Genomic DNA, 17,084 nt, shown 5'->3' with positions numbered 1-17,084 from the left:
AATCAAATTTAGGCCGTGATCCGACCCATCTCGGAAGCCTCTGCTACCCATAGGTTAACCTGAATTAAGAAACCCTGCTTTAACCTAAGTTGTCACGGGACAACGTTTGAGTGTACCTACGCTATTTATTTCCATTTATTAATTATGTAGCATAGTGTTTGTCCAACACAGAAGCGAGCTTTCCTGGGTCATGCGAAGTTGCCAAGGGGACTGAAGGGAGGAGCAGAACCTCTCCTTGAGGAAAGTGCCTCTGGGAAAAAGTGTGATTTATTGCATAAAATTTAGCAATAAAATTCTGGAAAAAAATTATACGTGGAGATGAATGTAACCTGCATCATCTTGGTTGAAATAGATTGAATGAAATGAATTAGTTCTTCACAAAAATAATTGAAGGTTTGAAATTTTTTTTAAAAAAATGAAGATTTGCATTTGCGGGCATTTATGCTTTTAATGCATTTTTTGGGTATCCAAAATGCAAAAACATTTAGAAAATTCCAAAAAATGAATGCTCTTGTCTTAAAGGTTTAAGATACTTCAGGGGTTCCGCGAAATACAAAATTTCCAAAGAATGACTTTAACGTGAAGTGTTTTAGAAAACCTGGACTAGAGAGAGAGAGGGACATGAAATACTGTGACGACACTGTTGAAGCCCTGTATATTAAAGCTAAATTTTTCCTACCTTACAGTTCCTTAAGCGGATTATTAGATTATTGGCAGCAGGTAACTAAAAACAGGAGCACTTAAAGGAAGTGTCTGTCACGAAGTAGATGATGAAAATATAAAAATAGGCTCTACACGTGTTTACTTATTGTGAATTGAAAGGAAAAATTCTCTTTACAAGGATGTGTGTATAACTCAGACGCATCAGAATGGATGGAGCCTTAAGAACGAAAACAGGACATCGATCGATAAAAGCTCGCTCGAGGACGATATTCTCGCCCTTTTCCCTCCTTTTTCCACGTTGGTCGTTCGACCATCATTTCCTCACTTCTTTTGCCGACATGCAACAGGTCGCTCACTGCTTATAAAGTAGGAATGGATGTCGGACGCGGGAGGCAGCAGATCAAGTTGAGCGTAGAAGTTTTTTTTTTTAAATATATGTGGGAAGCGTTGTTCTTCGCGTTTGCACTACGAATATATGTACGGGAACTCCACCAAACGAAATCCTATTTCCTCTTGAAGTAGGATGGAAATTGTTGGAAAAGCTTTCAGCAGCTTAAAAAAAACTGTCCAAAAGCAACAAATTGATTTTATTTAAAGGGATTTTTTTTCCTTCAAAAAAAATCTCTGCATGGTGATTGGTCTTTGTCGTCTTAATTGCTAGACTTGGAACTTGCTTTCTAAATTTTTTATAATTTCTGTAGGCAACCGAGTTGCTGAGTTGGGTTTTGGTAGTTCACCGGATCCTTGGTTATTTTCTGTACCGAGATCTCATTGATGTTTTATCTCACTTATGGAGGTGATGGTCGATGATCGAATGTCTAGCACCTACTTGCCAACTGCTACGGAATGTCCGTAGTTTTTTTACGTAGTTTTACCATTGAATGCGGAATTACGGTGAATCGTGAGAAACTACAGAAGTCTTTCTTCCCCCCTCCCTCAAAAGTAATCACTGAGGATTTCTCTGAATTCTATTTTCCCATCAAGAGTAGAAAATGACGTCACGCCAAGACAGCATCTCCGAAGAATAAATGTCGGTCTGAATTTGAAATTTATTCTTTGGAGTGTCCATGGTCCTCGCATCCCAAGTTGGATCCCCCACGTGGGCCCTTATACCGAAAACGTTTTAATTGCTGAATTGAAAAGAGGAAAAAAAAAACAATAACAAATGAGAAGAAGTTTAGTAATTTATCAAGTTTCTTCGTAACATTTTTCATGGCTAAGTTCCTACAAAGAAAGCTGAAGATGAATGTCATTGACGACGAAAGAAGACGTGATAGCGTACTGTTACGCGAAAAATCTAAGAATTTCCAGGGGATTTCGTGAGAAATGTTCACGGCAAACGCAGGCCCCAACTTAAACGATAGGCTAAGTTCGTCAGATAGATAAATTCCCTAGTTGGTCAAGTTGAAGAAAATGGATTTGTATTTAAAGTCATGAGGAGAGAAATAATCTGGGCGGTTTGACGAACATTGCTACTACTTGATCCAAAGCTTGACATGTATGGTCTATGGTGCAGCATAGGGTAGCATGTTCTGTGAAGGGTTATCCGTTTTGTAACACATGCAATTTTTGAGGTGTTGGTTTGAACTTGTTCCTTATTATTTGTGACGGTGTCCGTGAAATTTTTCACTTAATTGCATCAGTTCGCAAGTTGAAAAAGGTACTGCTCTACAGTATAGATGGAATAGAAGTCAGGGGAGGGGCGATCAGTGAAAAAAATCTTATTATTCGCATAGGTGAAAGAGCGCAGCTGGTCATTCGCGCCTCCCAACTTGGAGACAAAGTCTTCCCAAACATTCAACAAAATCACCAAAACCATGAGTGACTGTGAGAGAGTGATTCTGGCACCGGAAAATGACAGTGTGAACAAGATCAACGAAAAAATCATAAAAATTATTCCAGGAGACTCCACATCTTACAAATCGGTTGACACTGTCACAGACAGTTCTATACCTGGCAGAATTTCTGAACTCCTTTGGGTATTCCGGGTGTGCCCCCACACAATTTGACCCTCAAAGTCGGAGCACCTATAATGCTTTTAAGAAATTTGGAGCCACCGATACTCTGCAATGGCAACAGACTCTGCTTGAAAAAATTGCACAATTGCATCATTGAAGCAACGATTCTAACTGGATGTGCCAAAGGAGAAGACGCCTTCATTCCACTTATACCAATTATCACCGAAGAAATGCCATTCACTTTCAAGCGATTACAGTTCCCGATTCGTTTAGCTTTTGCCATGACAATCAACAAAGCGCAAGGCCAGACGTTAGCAGTGGCAGGTATCAACCTACTTGAGCCCTGTTTTTCACACGGACAGCTTTACGTCGCCTGTTCGCGTGTTGGTAATCCCAAAAATGTGTACATCTACACACACCACATGGACAAACAAAAATATTGTGTATTCACAAGCGATTGCCTGAAGTTTTTAATTAAAATATTTAAAAATAAAAGTAATTTTTTCTTACTTGATGCAGAAATTCTTTTGATCAAGAAATAATTAATTAGCTATACATTCATAAATTTTTTACGAGGCGAGCAACGTCGCCGGGTATCAGCTAGTCTTACAATAAAAGTAATTTTCACTGGAGAAATAATCATGTTTGTATATGTGTTTCGTGGCACGGTGTCGTAACAATCAAGGCTTAAGCGCAAATTACAAGTGAAGCGCTGAAAACCTGTAATCTACAGGTGTCAGCGGTGCCGTAAACTCCGGCTCGACGGACCAAAAAAAAAAAAAATAGAGTGACGTGGTGGTAAGATGCCCACACCACCGTGAGGGTTGCTGTCACGGTTCCGCGAGAGACCAGCAATAGACAGCGCCTTCGTTTCCAACCCATCTCATTAATGGCAGTAAATTGCAATGTAGCGATATGACCAGAGTTTGTGTTTGATGAAGTAGCAGTGCCGTAACGAGCCGTTCCTGTGCAAGAATTTGCATTTAGACCCCTTCTGGCTCATTCTAAGCCTCCCCTTCCAAGTGGGCTGCACGCACCCGCAGTCGGTTCTTATTCTAACTGAATGAAAACTATTTAATTTCATGCCCTCAAATACAAAGTAGGCAAGTAGAAATTCTAGTATTCTGCAGGAGTGAAATATCAAGATAAAAGGTGTCCATAAATCCGTAGTTTAAAAATTCATAAAAATTGAAAGAATTGGTATGTTTGGATGCGGTTGGCAAGAAAATTATTTTCATGAAGGGGAACTGTTTTTGTTGCGGGGGGAGGGGAAGATTGGTTCAAATTTTTTGTCAATAGATGGCGCAGCACCGAAGTCAGACAGAAGTAATTAAATTTGAACCTTTTTCAATCTCTTTTGAGTCCGAAACGTACGTAGAGATTCAGCCGGGTTCGTGGCTGAGGCAACACACAACTTCACGAACAGCGCTTCATCCACCAGTATCAACATCACAGTAAAAACCTCGCGAACGCCAGTGAATGGAATGTTCAGAAATTAGCTTTTTTTATCGTATATCCTGCATTTTACAGGAGTTTTATTATTTCACAGGGATTTTATTTCTCCATTTTACAGGAGTGTAATTTGCATATTCCCAGTGATTTTCTTTCTTGCAGCGCCCACTAGCGACAAAAATTTGGAATAATGTTTCTTCTGCTCAAAAAAAATCCCATTTCGTCAGAATAATTCTTTCACACACCACATTCAAATATACCAATTACTTCAATTTTTATGAATTTTCAAGCTATTTACGAATTTATAGGACACCCCGTAGATGCGCACTGAAATTTTTCAAATCGAGCAGAACTTGCTGGTCATCTGCATTAGGTACCTTCGAATTATAGCGACACTCTCGCTTCAAGCTTGATTCTAAGTACTAGTCGTGTCCAAAATATCCAACACACTTGCAAATACACTTTTATCATATACTGTATGACGCAAATACAGTCGAATCCCGTTATAACGAACTCCAAGAGACCCGAGAAATCACTTAGTTATAACGAAATTTCGTTATAAAGAAATTCCAGATTTTTTGCATTGTTTCTATGTAAGCTTATTTGGGGGATTAGAAACGTATTCGTTAAAACGAGATTTTCGCTATATCGGTATTCGTTACAACGGGATTCGACTGTATATATACATAGGTTACTTACACGAATTGATGGAAATACAGAGAGTCCGATAAATTCGTAAATGGTTTTCCATGAAAATTGGAAGAAATGAATGCGATTTGCAGAAAAGTTATTCTCGCAATGGTGATTTTTTTTGTTTGGTACAGAAAAAAAATTTAGTTCAAATTTTTGTTGATAGAGGGTGTTGCACGGTAGTAAGTCACCGGCAATATGCAAATCAGTCCCATAAAATGCATTAACGGCTCATTTCTGAATTTTCCCGTTACTGGTGCTTACATAAGGTTTTCACGGTGATGTTGATCATTAGTGGATAAAGTACTATTGACGGTGTTTTACTTCAGCCACGAATCACACTGGCTGAAGTTTTACGAACGTTTCGGACATAGAAGAGATTTAAGAAAGATTCAGGTTCGATCACTTCTGATAGCACTCTCTCTGTCGACAAAAATTGTAATTAAATTTTCTTCTGTACCAAAGAAAATCCACCCCTCTTCGTGAGAAAACTTTTTCCGCAAAAACCGCATTCAAATATTCAGATTTCTTCAATTTTTATGAATTTTTAAACTAGTGTGTTTACAAATTTATGGGACACCCTGTACTTGTGTGAATGTTTGGTATTTTCTGGATATGGTTCGCTTTGTGCATTTATGAGTGAAATTTCTGTGTCCTAATCCGGTATTTTTTACTTTTTCAGGCATTTTTCTGTTTGCACTTCAAGACGTTTGAAGATGTAGGATGTGGTCAAGTTCGTCATTCCTGATTTATCCGGACCAAACAAACCCTCTGTCATGATACCGTTATAGTTTTGCGGGGCTATTATGCACTGGATGAGACTAGTAAGAAGTGGTCGATGAATAATAATACTCACCATGCGAGCCCGTTCGGTACGCCACGGCTGACGGCTAAGATGGAGAAACGCGTGGCCTACCAGAACCCTCCGGAAGTGACCTTCCTGACTCCGCCGGCAACGGAAACCCTGACCGCACCGTCGATGCCTTACGGGCCCCTCGTCCAGGGCCCGCTGAATTCCATGCCTTCGTTCGGCGCCGGCAGCCATCAACAGAGGTCGTTACAACGCAGCCATTCCAAGTCGATGTCGTCGCTGCAGCCGGAGCCGCTACACATAGCCAAGAGCAAGTCTCTCAACAAGAGGGTCGTCATTAACGTCGGCGGGGTAAAGCACGAGGTTCTCTGGAACACTTTGGATGTCTTGCCCCACACCAGGCTGGGCAAGTTAAAAGAGTGCACTACGCACGAGGCCATCATGGAACTGTGCGATGATTACAGGTGAGGCGAGATTCTAACACGCCCATGACCAACTTCACTACACGTGAACGAACCCCCCTGCTTATGCACCCAATAATGATTATTTCATAGCAATTCACTGTTGTATTTAGGAAGTTGAATCTAGGCTGGCAGATAACATTGGTGCAGACAAAAAATTTTTTTGAAGTATGTCAACAGTAGATGCAAGGGGACATTTGCCCTCTCTCGATAGGAGGGTCCAAGCTAGAGAGCAATTTCGACACGTTTAGTGCTTTCAATGGCTTTTTCGCGTTGGTTTTTAATAGGAAAGATAATATCCAAAATACGGAGGTGTCACGGGGTGATAAAGACCTCAACGATATTCAGGTGGAAGCCATAAAACTTCTAAAACCATGTATTTGCGAGCTAAGTACCAAGATTAGGTAATATTTATCCTGGGGTCCTTACGGGAATGTGCTAATGGAAGGTTGGAGCCAGGTGTACAGATTTACAGAAGTAGTGTTGAGGGTAACGTCCCGAGGGATTGGAAGCTTGCTAATGTGGTTCCGATACTTAAGAAGGGTAGTAGAGAAGCTATGGCCAATTATCGTTCAATGAGTTTGACGAGCTCCCTCTGATATTATGGAAATCATTATCAAAAGGCAGTTTGTGAAGTGAGATAGACGAGAATAATGTATTGTCGGATAATGTTCAACTTGTTGAATTGAATAGAATCGCGGTTGAGGGATAGGTGATAACGGGTTATGGTGAATTCTCTGATTGGACGGCGTCACTAGTGGAGTTTCTCCAGGAAGTGTCCTGTGCCCCATACTTTTTTCACTTTTCATCGATAAACTCGATCAGAGTATCGATGGGATTGTTAGCAAATTCGCAGATGACGTGAAGCTAATGGGGATAGTTTGGAATCAAAGCGACCGATAGTTGCTCCAGACCCACTTGAACAGGATTGGAACATGGGTAAATGAATGAAGCATGAAGTTTGGCGTGGAAAAGTGCATGGTCTCTCATTTTGGTTCGAACAACCCACGTTTCTCTTACAAATTGAATGGTGTCACTGTCCCGGATGCACTAGAGTGACCGATGTGGGAATTCTCATTGACGAGCGGCTTAGGTTTTCTGAACATTGTTCAACGGTGGTCAAAAAATTGAATAGAATGCTCGGTTTCATTCTTAAAAAGTTCTCTTCGAGTTCTCCTAAAGTCATTCTTCTGCATTTCCGAGGCTTAGTTCGTCCTGGACTGGAGTATGCTGTAAGGTTTTGGAGACCATACCTACAGAGGGACATTGACTTGGTTGAGGGGCTGCAGAGAAGAGCTACGCGTGCTCCTGGTGGCACAGCTATGAAGAAAGACTTGATTTCTTGAATATGGAGGAACGCAGATGTCGGGGGGGGGGGGGATATGACCGAAGTGTTTAAAATTTTCAACGGAATGAATAGGATGGACTATAAATTATTAATACACAGTCAGTCTGCTTCGACGAGGGACACCAGTATCGTCGAGTAAGGGACAATTCCAAGTTGTGGTGTCGCAGGGAGTTTAGATTATACCTACACACGGAGGTCGTGAATTCTAACACAAATTGATACGTTTGAAAAGAAGTACAATAGACATAGTGGGATAAATCGAGAAACTATCCATACTTATCTAAGACAACCATAATCTTTTTTTATGGACAATGTATCGTATAGTAATTATTAGTTTTTCCCAATGATATATGCTTTTACATCGGGTATTTTGGTGATTTTTTTAGCCACCTCGTTGGGCAAATTCGTCTGTTATGCCCTTTGTATTTATTATAAAGTACAGATAATATCCAAGATAAAACTTTAATGTTATATCACGACATCCAGACCAGACCCGTTCACCAATAAACTATATCTCATGCACATGGTGTTCTATAAAATGTTCGTAATTAGTTCGGAATTCGTAAAAGTGGAAGGAATCATTATATTTGAATGCTGCTTGGGGGCCGTTCAAGTATTACGTCATCATCGATGGGGGGGGGGGGGTCCGATTTACTGAATTGGACCCCCCCCCCCCCCATCGTCATCAAAAGTCCTGACTTTTGATGACGACGGGGGTTTGGATTTTGCTTACGTCATCAAACACCCTTTATGAAAATATGAAATATTTTTAACAGCATCTTACTCGGTGCGCCAAAAACGAGAAAAACCTTTCGATAGTTTGTGGGCACTTGAAGTGACATCCCCCCATTGATAAGTGCCCTACAGAGCCACTTTAGTCAGCCATTTTTCGCGGATCCAAGTGATCTGGAAATGTGTCCGGGCCGCTTAAGTGATCTGGAACTGTGCCATGCATCACTCAAGTGATCCGTAATTATATGCCGCGGATCACTTAAATAATATGAGAATGTGCCGCTGGTAACATGAGTGATGTAGAACCACTGGGGACCACTTAAGTGCTCTAAAACTACGTCACATGTCACTCAAGGGATCTCTAAATGTGTCACGGATCGCTTAAGTGTTCTGGAACTGTGTCCCGGGTTATTTAAGTGATCATTAAGTCATTTAAGTGTTGATGTGATCATTGTTCACATCTGAAAATGTGCCACGGGCCACTTAAATGTTCTGGAATTGTACCACGGGACACTTAAGCACTCTGTAGATGTGCCGCTTAGTTCATTTTTTTTTTTACAAAATTAGTTCTGAGGAGGGCAGGCCGCATCAGATAACCCCCGGGGCCATATTTGGTCCGCGGGTCAAGGGCCTTTATGCGATTTATCATTGTATGGCTTAGAGGGTGGGTCGCAATGAATTTTTTAAAGATAAATTTTTCGTTCATATAGCCTTCAAATAACATTGAAATGGATTATAATAACATATAAAGGTATTTTCTTCCGAAATTTCAATTAAAAAAAAAAATATTTTTTACATTAAAAAAATATAGTTTTGATCGTGGGAGGGGGGGGCACGAGCCCCCTTGGGCCCCCTCCCCCGTTACGTCTCTGATCCCACCAATATGCGTTAGGATACAGAGGGGCAGAGCTGATGACGAAATTTTGCTGACAAGGGGAGGGGGGGGGTTCAGAGTTTTGCTGACTTTTGCTGACAAGGGAGGGAGGGGGGTCAAAAATGGCTAAAACTTTGCTTACGTAATACTTGAACGGCCCCTTGCGGAAAAAGTTATTCTCACGAAAGGTGATTTTTTTCGCAGAAAAAGTTCAAAATCTCGTCGAATCTTGCGTTGTGACAGGATCTGAACCTCTCTTCAATCTTTTCTGTGTTCGAAACTTTCGTAAAGGTTCAGCCGGGTTCGTGTCTGAGGTAAAACAACTTCACGAACCAATACCAACATCACAGTTAAAATCTTATGTGAGCGACGGTAATTGGAAAGTTCAGAAATGAGCTGTTTATCGTATACCCTGCAATTTACAGGACTGATTGCATATTTCCAGTGCACTGGAAAAATATCGACAAATATTTGAACCAAATTTTTTTTCCTGTACCAAAAATAATCTCAACTTTTCACCCTCAGCCAAAAAGACTCATGGTCTAATCCGGGCCTAAGATGGAGGGCGATTAGGACGTTCGGTATATCCCACGCGTTTGAAGTGAGTTCGCTAAAATTACATGCTTGCGTTAAAGTAGTACAAATACATCACGAATGAGCGATCCAGCACAATTCTCCGTCGCACGAATAGTGACGAGCCTCGTGCAACAACAAAATCACATCCTCTCTGGCAAATCACGCTGCACTGTTTAGTCACGATGGCTTTGCAACTTGACTGACGTGACATTTTAACCAACGGTCTAAAGGTTTTTCGAACGGAATCCACTCTCTCAAAAAGTTTGATGCCGTTGCAAATGCCTGTAATGCTTTCTGCCATATGGCTTTGTTTATCTCTGGTACACAATCGGATGTGCCTTTATCCACCATCTTGATAAATACACTTTAACGTATGTGATCGCCGCTAATATTTGAAAACGGTAAATGTTTGCTAACGGTATTTATCTAGTTTAAAATTCCAGATATCGACGTAGGGCTTGAATAATGAAAGAACTTTTTTTTTTCTGCATATATAAAATGCTGGCTACGTGTGGGAAGAATGTTTTCAATGAAGTTCTTCGTGAACCGATTAATCTTCACGGACGCTCCCCATTCACTAACTTCGGTTTATCGCCGCTGGTGAGATATTGTTAAACTTTTCGGGAAATGCGGAGACCCACCATTGGAAAAATATATATATTGGCAATAACTTTTTAACTTTTAAATGATAAAGCATTTTTTTCTCTCAAAAATAAATCGAGGCGCTATTGAACAAAGTTTAAACCAAATTTTTTCTGGAACAATATCGTTGCATGAAAAATTAACGCAGAAATATATCGTATTTTTTTTGACGATAATTTACTTCTAATCGTTTCGAAAACAATTTTTTGAGATTTATTAAAACAATGTATGTAATCGAAAACTTAACCAACCAACTACACTCCTGACGTATCACCATGTGGCGATGGAATATTTTTGGTATTCGCTGTGTATATGTTACCGCCAAAGCCCGTAATTGATGAGTTCTCGAAATAGCCCATTTCGCTGTAAATTGACTTGGCCCATGTCCGAATCTTGGCCAGGCAGTTCGCGAAGGGCTGAAATTGGTTTCGTGTGGTTCCTAACTTCGAGGCGCAAATGCGAGCCGATCTCCCCGTTGGGAAGTCTCGCCACAGGGAGCAACAGGCCTACAATGATACAATTATTCAGTCATTACACTTCACTCATAGTTAGAAAATCTGATGGAGGCACTACACATAAGAAGCATTACACAGAAATAAACTTCCATCAGGTGCACAACGCGTACACGCACATTCCAACATGCACCAATTCGTTAGAAGTTCGGCTTGAGGAATGTGGACGGGGTGCATGTGTGCTTTAGTAGTAAGTGGGCAATAAAGGTGTTCTGCAGATCGTAATAAAATTCTTTTTTTTTTCCAACAAAAGACATTGGTGGTCGGGTGGCCATAGTGACGGACTCGCATCGCAGGAATCCGGGTTCGAACCCCCAACCGTCGCCACAGTGGTGATCGACTGAAGTTGATTTCCTGTGGTTCCCAACTTCGAGGCGCAAATGCAAGCCGGTCTCCCCATTGAAAAGTCTCGCCACAGAGAGCAACGAGCCTACAACGATACAATTATTCAGTCATTACACTTCACTCGTAGTTAGAAAAACTGGTGGCAGATGACAGCACAACACATAACACAAGCATTACACAGAAACAAACTTCACGTCAGGTTTCACTACACATACACGCACGTATCGATTCGTTAGAGGTACCGCAGAGGAATATGGACGAGGTGCATGTGTGGTTTAGTAGTAGTAGTAGTAGCCAGTTCACGAAGTTGCCGGAGATCCCTGGGCCAAAGTCCGATAAAAAAAGACGTGATTCAGTTTAGCTCAGACTAGTTTAATTTTTTTTATGTTGGCAACACTGCTTAGCTTCTATTTGGCTGGCATCTGAATTATTTTTCAAATTTCGATTCGGATTCGTCGCCAAATTTGCGTATTTTTTTCCGTGGTAATTATTTCTCGTTAGCTACGCCAACCCATCACATCACGATGCGGTAATCATTTTTTTTCCTACAAAATTTGACAGGAAAAAATCGTCCACTGGCATTGACTTGAAACGATAAACAAGTCTCGCCCACTTGTTTGTATTCGCCGCTGCGGTGGTCGAGCGGTCATAGTGACGGACTCGTATCGCGAGGACACGGGTTCGAACCTCCCGCCCCCCCCCCTGCCACAGTGGTGTTCGGCTGGAGATGGTTTTCTGTGTCTCCCAACTTCGAGGTGAGAATGCGAGCCGATCTCCCCATTTTAGATTCCATCCAAAGATTCTCGCCACAGAGAGCAGCAGGCCTACAACGGTACAATTATCCATTCATTGCACTTCACTCATAGTTGGAAAAACTGACGACAGTTGGCAGCATTACAAGCGTTACAGAAACAAACTTCACGTTAGGTTCACAACACGTAGACGCTCATTCCAACATGCACCAATTCGTTAGAAGTTCCGTAGAGTAATGTGGACGAGGTGCATGTGCGGTTTATCAGTAGTAGTTGTCTGTATTCGCAAGACTGATCCCATTGCATAGGAAAATAGGGAAACATCTCCCACTTCAACCTATTTTGAACGGTGACAGCAGCAGACGACCGGCAGATACGAAAAATTCATCTTACGCGACTTGCCGGCTCTGCGCAGGCGCATTGCAGTTGTTTACTTTTTTCCCTAGCTTTCCGCGTGTCGTCGCTTCCAGTGGACTTCCGGTGTAAGCCTCAGAATGTTTCAATCATTCACGGATGATTAGCGTAGCAGACTGCTCAATCATCCTGCGATGATCTGAATTTTTTTTTCGTATTCAACATGAATTTCTTAAAAAATGACGTATAGATGGCGTACGAATGTATGTTTGTTCTAGTTTTTTATTCCTCGTTTACAGTTTGTACTAAATAGAACAGTTGTACATTACTGAGTAGTGGTAGAGTGCCTGTGTCACCAATATTGATTGTGGGTTCATACCCAGATGTTCTGTATCGCACATTTTTTTCAATTATAACGTCAAGAGTCGGAAATTATATTCCTTTCAGACAGGTTTCCGTTTTATAAAGGTGCACGTAAGTGCATTAATCAGTGAAGGGACTATTTTTTGATTCCGTTGAAAACAGATTTCCGTCTCGTACAGCGTCCGTCTTAGATATGTTCCACGGTATTTGCAACGTATGAGTTTGAGTGCCATCTGTCTTCCACAAAAGACAACTGAAAAAGAAAATGTTTTTTTTTAATGCTAGCGTTTTAAGAAAAGCATTTCTCTGACTATTCCCTCAGCCTAGCGTTGAAGTCATTTCCGAATGACTGAAAAAATCGTGCTAAAACAAAAAAATGTTGAAATGTCGGGAAAATGTTGAGTCCATACAGCCATGGGAGTGAGCAACGATGTAAAAACTGAGACTTTTAATTGTTCAGTGGATCGACTGAATGGCTTTGATAATACGAAAAATTCTATGTAATCATTTCTTCGAGAATAAATCGCTGCGAGACAAAAATCAATTTCATGACTAAAGTTCTGTTCATTCGCTAATATTTGAACGGAACGATCCAAAAGAAATGTGTAAATGCAGATAAAGCAGCAAATGCTCTAGGGGCCGTTCAAGTATTACGTAAGCAAATTTTTAGCATTTTTGACCCCCCCCCCATTGTCAGCAAAACACGGATTTCCCCCCTCCCCCTTGTCAGCAAAATTTCGTCATCAGCTCTGCCCCTCTGAATCCTATAACTCATATTTTCATAAAGGGTGGTTGATGACGTAAGCATTATCCACCCCCCCCGCCTTCCCCCTTGTCATCAAAAGTCAGCAAATCGGAAACCCCCTCCCCCCATCGATGATGACGTAATACTTGAACGGCCCCCTACAATTTTACAACCTAAATGCGAAAAAAAATAGGAATTCACTTATAATGAGAAGTTGTGGCGGAAATTTTCCTCGTGATTGTGAACTGTCGTTATAACGAACTTTTACTGTATTTTGAACCTGCATCAAAAATCCATACATATAATACAGATACATGAGAATACATATAATACAGATACATCAGAATATACAAGAATGTTGATAAATAACCATACAAAGTGCATGGTGATTCAGAAAGATAGGGAAAATTTTAATAGGTGATAGTACACACGGGATAATGGCACACTTTAGTAATACTGAAAAAGCAGCAAACATGCATTTCATTTATGGAGCTGCAAACGGAAGAATCATAAAGACAGCGCGAATGTACGGTGAGCGTTTTTCTCACAAGTGGTTGCCCCATCCGAAAACATTTGCGCGCTTGCATCGGCAGCTGTCCGAAACTGGACTGGCGTCCGCACCTTTTATTCACTGTGATGCAGATTTGCATACGGTTTCTTCTCCAGATTAAATTTGCATGCATTGGTGTTCTTTTTCTCCCGATAAATTTCCGCAGGAAATGCCGTTTTAACGCTGACGTTTGGAAACTCGCTATCACGTTTGCATTTCATTTTAGACCATGCATTCTTTGATGACAATTGTTTGTATTGGTGTGTACTATCGCCTCTTAAAGTTTTTCCCATCTTTTCTGAATCACCCTGTATATACAGGGTAAACTGTTTCACTCGCATTTAATGCTGTTTTTTTCCAACTTTCTTCGAATATACATATAGAAACGTCCTCTCCACTTGTCAATACAAGATTCATCGAAAGACTGGTTATTTGTGGAGATAAAGATTACAAGGAAGAAAATTCATCACTACCCCCACGGGTACTCGAACCCCGGTCTCTCGCTTGCCGGACGAGTGCTCTACCATCTAAGCAATGGAAGCAGATAGAATATTTCAACCTTGGAGCGTATATATATGTTGAAAGGCACCGTACATGTACGGCGTCAACAATCAACTAATAGTTCGTGAATGACAAAGGCCAACCAGATGGCCATATACATATAGAAACTTCTTACAATATTTGTAATCTTCATCTCCACAAATAACCAGTCTTTCGATGAATCTTGTATTGACAAGTGGAGAGGACGTTTCTATATGTATATGGCCATCTGGTTGGCCTTCGTCATTCACGAGCTATTAGTTGATTGTTGACGCCGTCCATGTACGGTGCCTTTCAACATATATATACGCTCCAAGGTTGAAATATTCTATCTGCTTCCATAGCTTAGATGGTAGAGCACTCGTCCGGCAAGCGAGAGACCGGGGTTCGAGTCCCCGTGGGGGCGGTGATGAATTTTCGTCCTTGTAATCTTTATCTCCACAAATAACCAGTCTTTCGATGAATCTTGTATTTTTATTCGAATATCTGGCTATTTCACTTAGAAATGCAGATTTTTTTGGCATCAGGAAAGAGGGCAGCAACCTTCTAATTGGATTTGTGGGCACATATAAGAAGCCATTTTTTTTATTTTAATAACTGTACAACCCCTTCGAACATGGATGACATATCTGAGTACTACACGTTATTTGAATACTTTTTCTAACTGGAAGTATGCCCCTAGGATCAACGATTCGCCAGTAAAATGCCGCTCATCCCGTTACCTATTCACCCTGTATATAATCTCGTATAAACAAATACAAATACAACGCCACAACAGGCAAAATGCCCAACGCGGTGGCTGAGAAAAAAATTCCCATGACAAATATGGATGTCATACATTTCAAAAATACAGGAACCCAATTAAAAACTAAAATTATAAACAATATATACACATGATAAAATACTATACAATTCCCGTAATGTATTTATGGTTGTCTTATTCTAAGTATGGATAGCTTCTCGATTTACCCCAACATGTTTATCGCAGAATTAAATGGCTTATTAATGGCTTTTTACAAAACGCAAAATTAAATGACACAAAAATTAATGAAAATCCACAGCTGAAGAAAATGTTAAATTAATGAAAGTAATGATAGCAAAACTAATGAAAATTAGAACCTGACAAATGATCTGAGACCGAATGAAATTTTTCAATCGACGAATCAAAAACAAGAAAAATAATTGAAGGAAATAATTCCAGCATCTATGGAAATTCTGAATTAACGGGAAAGCAGTTTAAGATTTAGTTGATAGCCTTAAATAATTTTGGTGCTTTCCATGGCATTCCATATAATGGTGAAAGGCACTTAGGCCGGGGCAACAGACTTCTCACGGGCCCTTTTATAGTGAATTTATGGCAGGCAAAAAACAAAAAAATAATGGTAATTGTCCCGGGGCCCCACGTTGTTGCAGCCCTACCCTCGTGGAGCCATGGTGCTTTCGATTCCGTATTCACGTGCATATAGTGAAGTCAACATGCATGTTGAATGTATTTTTCTTTCTCTGCTCGTGTCCACCTCGAGACAAGGAATTACAAGTTACAAGTCTGTTTCAGCGTGCGCTTGAAAATGATTCGTGCCTCTGGAAATTCTGAGGTTGGAACTTTGCCACCACTGACTTTATCAAATATTAATGCGTGTAACTGAAACCACAGAAAAAGAAAAAAAAATCCAAGGTAGAGCAAGACAAAAAGGTCATCCTCGAACGATTTCTGGTGACTTGGATATTAAAAGACCTTAAAATTTTTCTTTGTGTTATAAGGGTCGCACACACAAATTACGCCGTAAAAAATGTAATTGAATCCTCGTAATTTAATTTTCACGGCGAAGACAAAATATCGGGGGTGGGGAAAGTGCTCCAGAGGGGTGCCTCGAAGAAAAACTTCGTTGCGAGGATAACAATGCGTCCCGTATTATGCGAGATGGAAATTTTACCATATTGGAATATGGGAGGGAGATTGGGGGTCTCTTTCTGGATCCGGGCCTGAGGGTCTTGCATCATAAATTGCGGTCGAATTTCGGTAAGTGAAAAAGTCAAAAAGTAACTTACTGGTTAAGTTAGGTTATCGGCACTTACGGATACTCGCTATAGTTTTTCGGCACAACTTAGTCGGTAGTAAATTGCTCATGGCGATAGACCGGGATTGTCCTCGATTTGAAAGAAAGTTAGGTTATCAACTCGGTATTCAATCTAATTTTTGACAGTTAACGTCCTTCATGATTCCATGAACCTCAATGACTTTTGCGGGACTATCAACTAAAAAATGATCGTTAGGGGGTATTATGATGGGATTCGTTATAATCATGAAAACATTGTAATAGGAACATATAGGGTGTGTCCAGAGTTAATTAGTTCCGAAAGCTGACTATATACTAATCAGACTGCAGCATTGAGTGAAAAGTGTATAACAAAAGAACTCAATACACTTTGCACAAATCTTCTTTAAATAATGCTTTTCAGAGCCATCTACCGAAGATTTTTGAAATATATTTTTGTCTTTAAATAAAAAAAACAGATTTCCTTCTGGTTTCACTCGTAAAAACCATAATTTTTATTATTTACTCTTTTTATTTGACATTTTGAAGCTGGTGTTTCAAATGTTAATTAGTTCAAAAGTCAACGATAGATGGCACTGACATGAATATAAAGCAGATTATGCAAATCAAGCTACTTAGTGGGACACGCGCCTCGTACACATTCCTCTTCGGAATTTTCT

The 17,084-nt window shown here is 40.5% G+C and overlaps 1 protein-coding gene and 1 non-coding gene across 3 annotated transcripts in view; both read left to right on the top strand.

The window, feature by feature from the left end:
* LOC149068747 (potassium voltage-gated channel protein Shab-like) overlaps nucleotides 1–17,084 on the top strand; it is a 128,759-nt gene that overhangs the window by 37,394 nt on the left and 74,281 nt on the right. For both annotated transcript variants that reach the window (XM_089250514.1, XM_089250513.1), the window contains exon 2: nucleotides 5,446–6,038. In XM_089250514.1, coding sequence (XP_089106640.1) covers nucleotides 5,602–6,038 — 437 coding nt within the window. In that variant the 5' untranslated portion in view covers nucleotides 5,446–5,601. The remainder of the gene's footprint in view (nucleotides 1–5,445; nucleotides 6,039–17,084) is intronic.
* Nucleotides 14,703–14,774, top strand: TRNAA-GGC (transfer RNA alanine (anticodon GGC)). Its single transcript has one exon. It is a non-coding gene; the product is annotated as a tRNA-Ala (tRNA).

This window comes from Pholcus phalangioides, unplaced genomic scaffold, assembly GCF_987345545.1.
Source record: "Pholcus phalangioides strain wild (caught in Gottingen) unplaced genomic scaffold, Ppha-v1.0 ptg000024l_1, whole genome shotgun sequence".
Classification (NCBI taxonomy): Eukaryota; Metazoa; Arthropoda; class Arachnida; order Araneae; family Pholcidae; genus Pholcus; species Pholcus phalangioides.
This window is presented reverse-complemented; position numbering and strand designations above follow the sequence as displayed.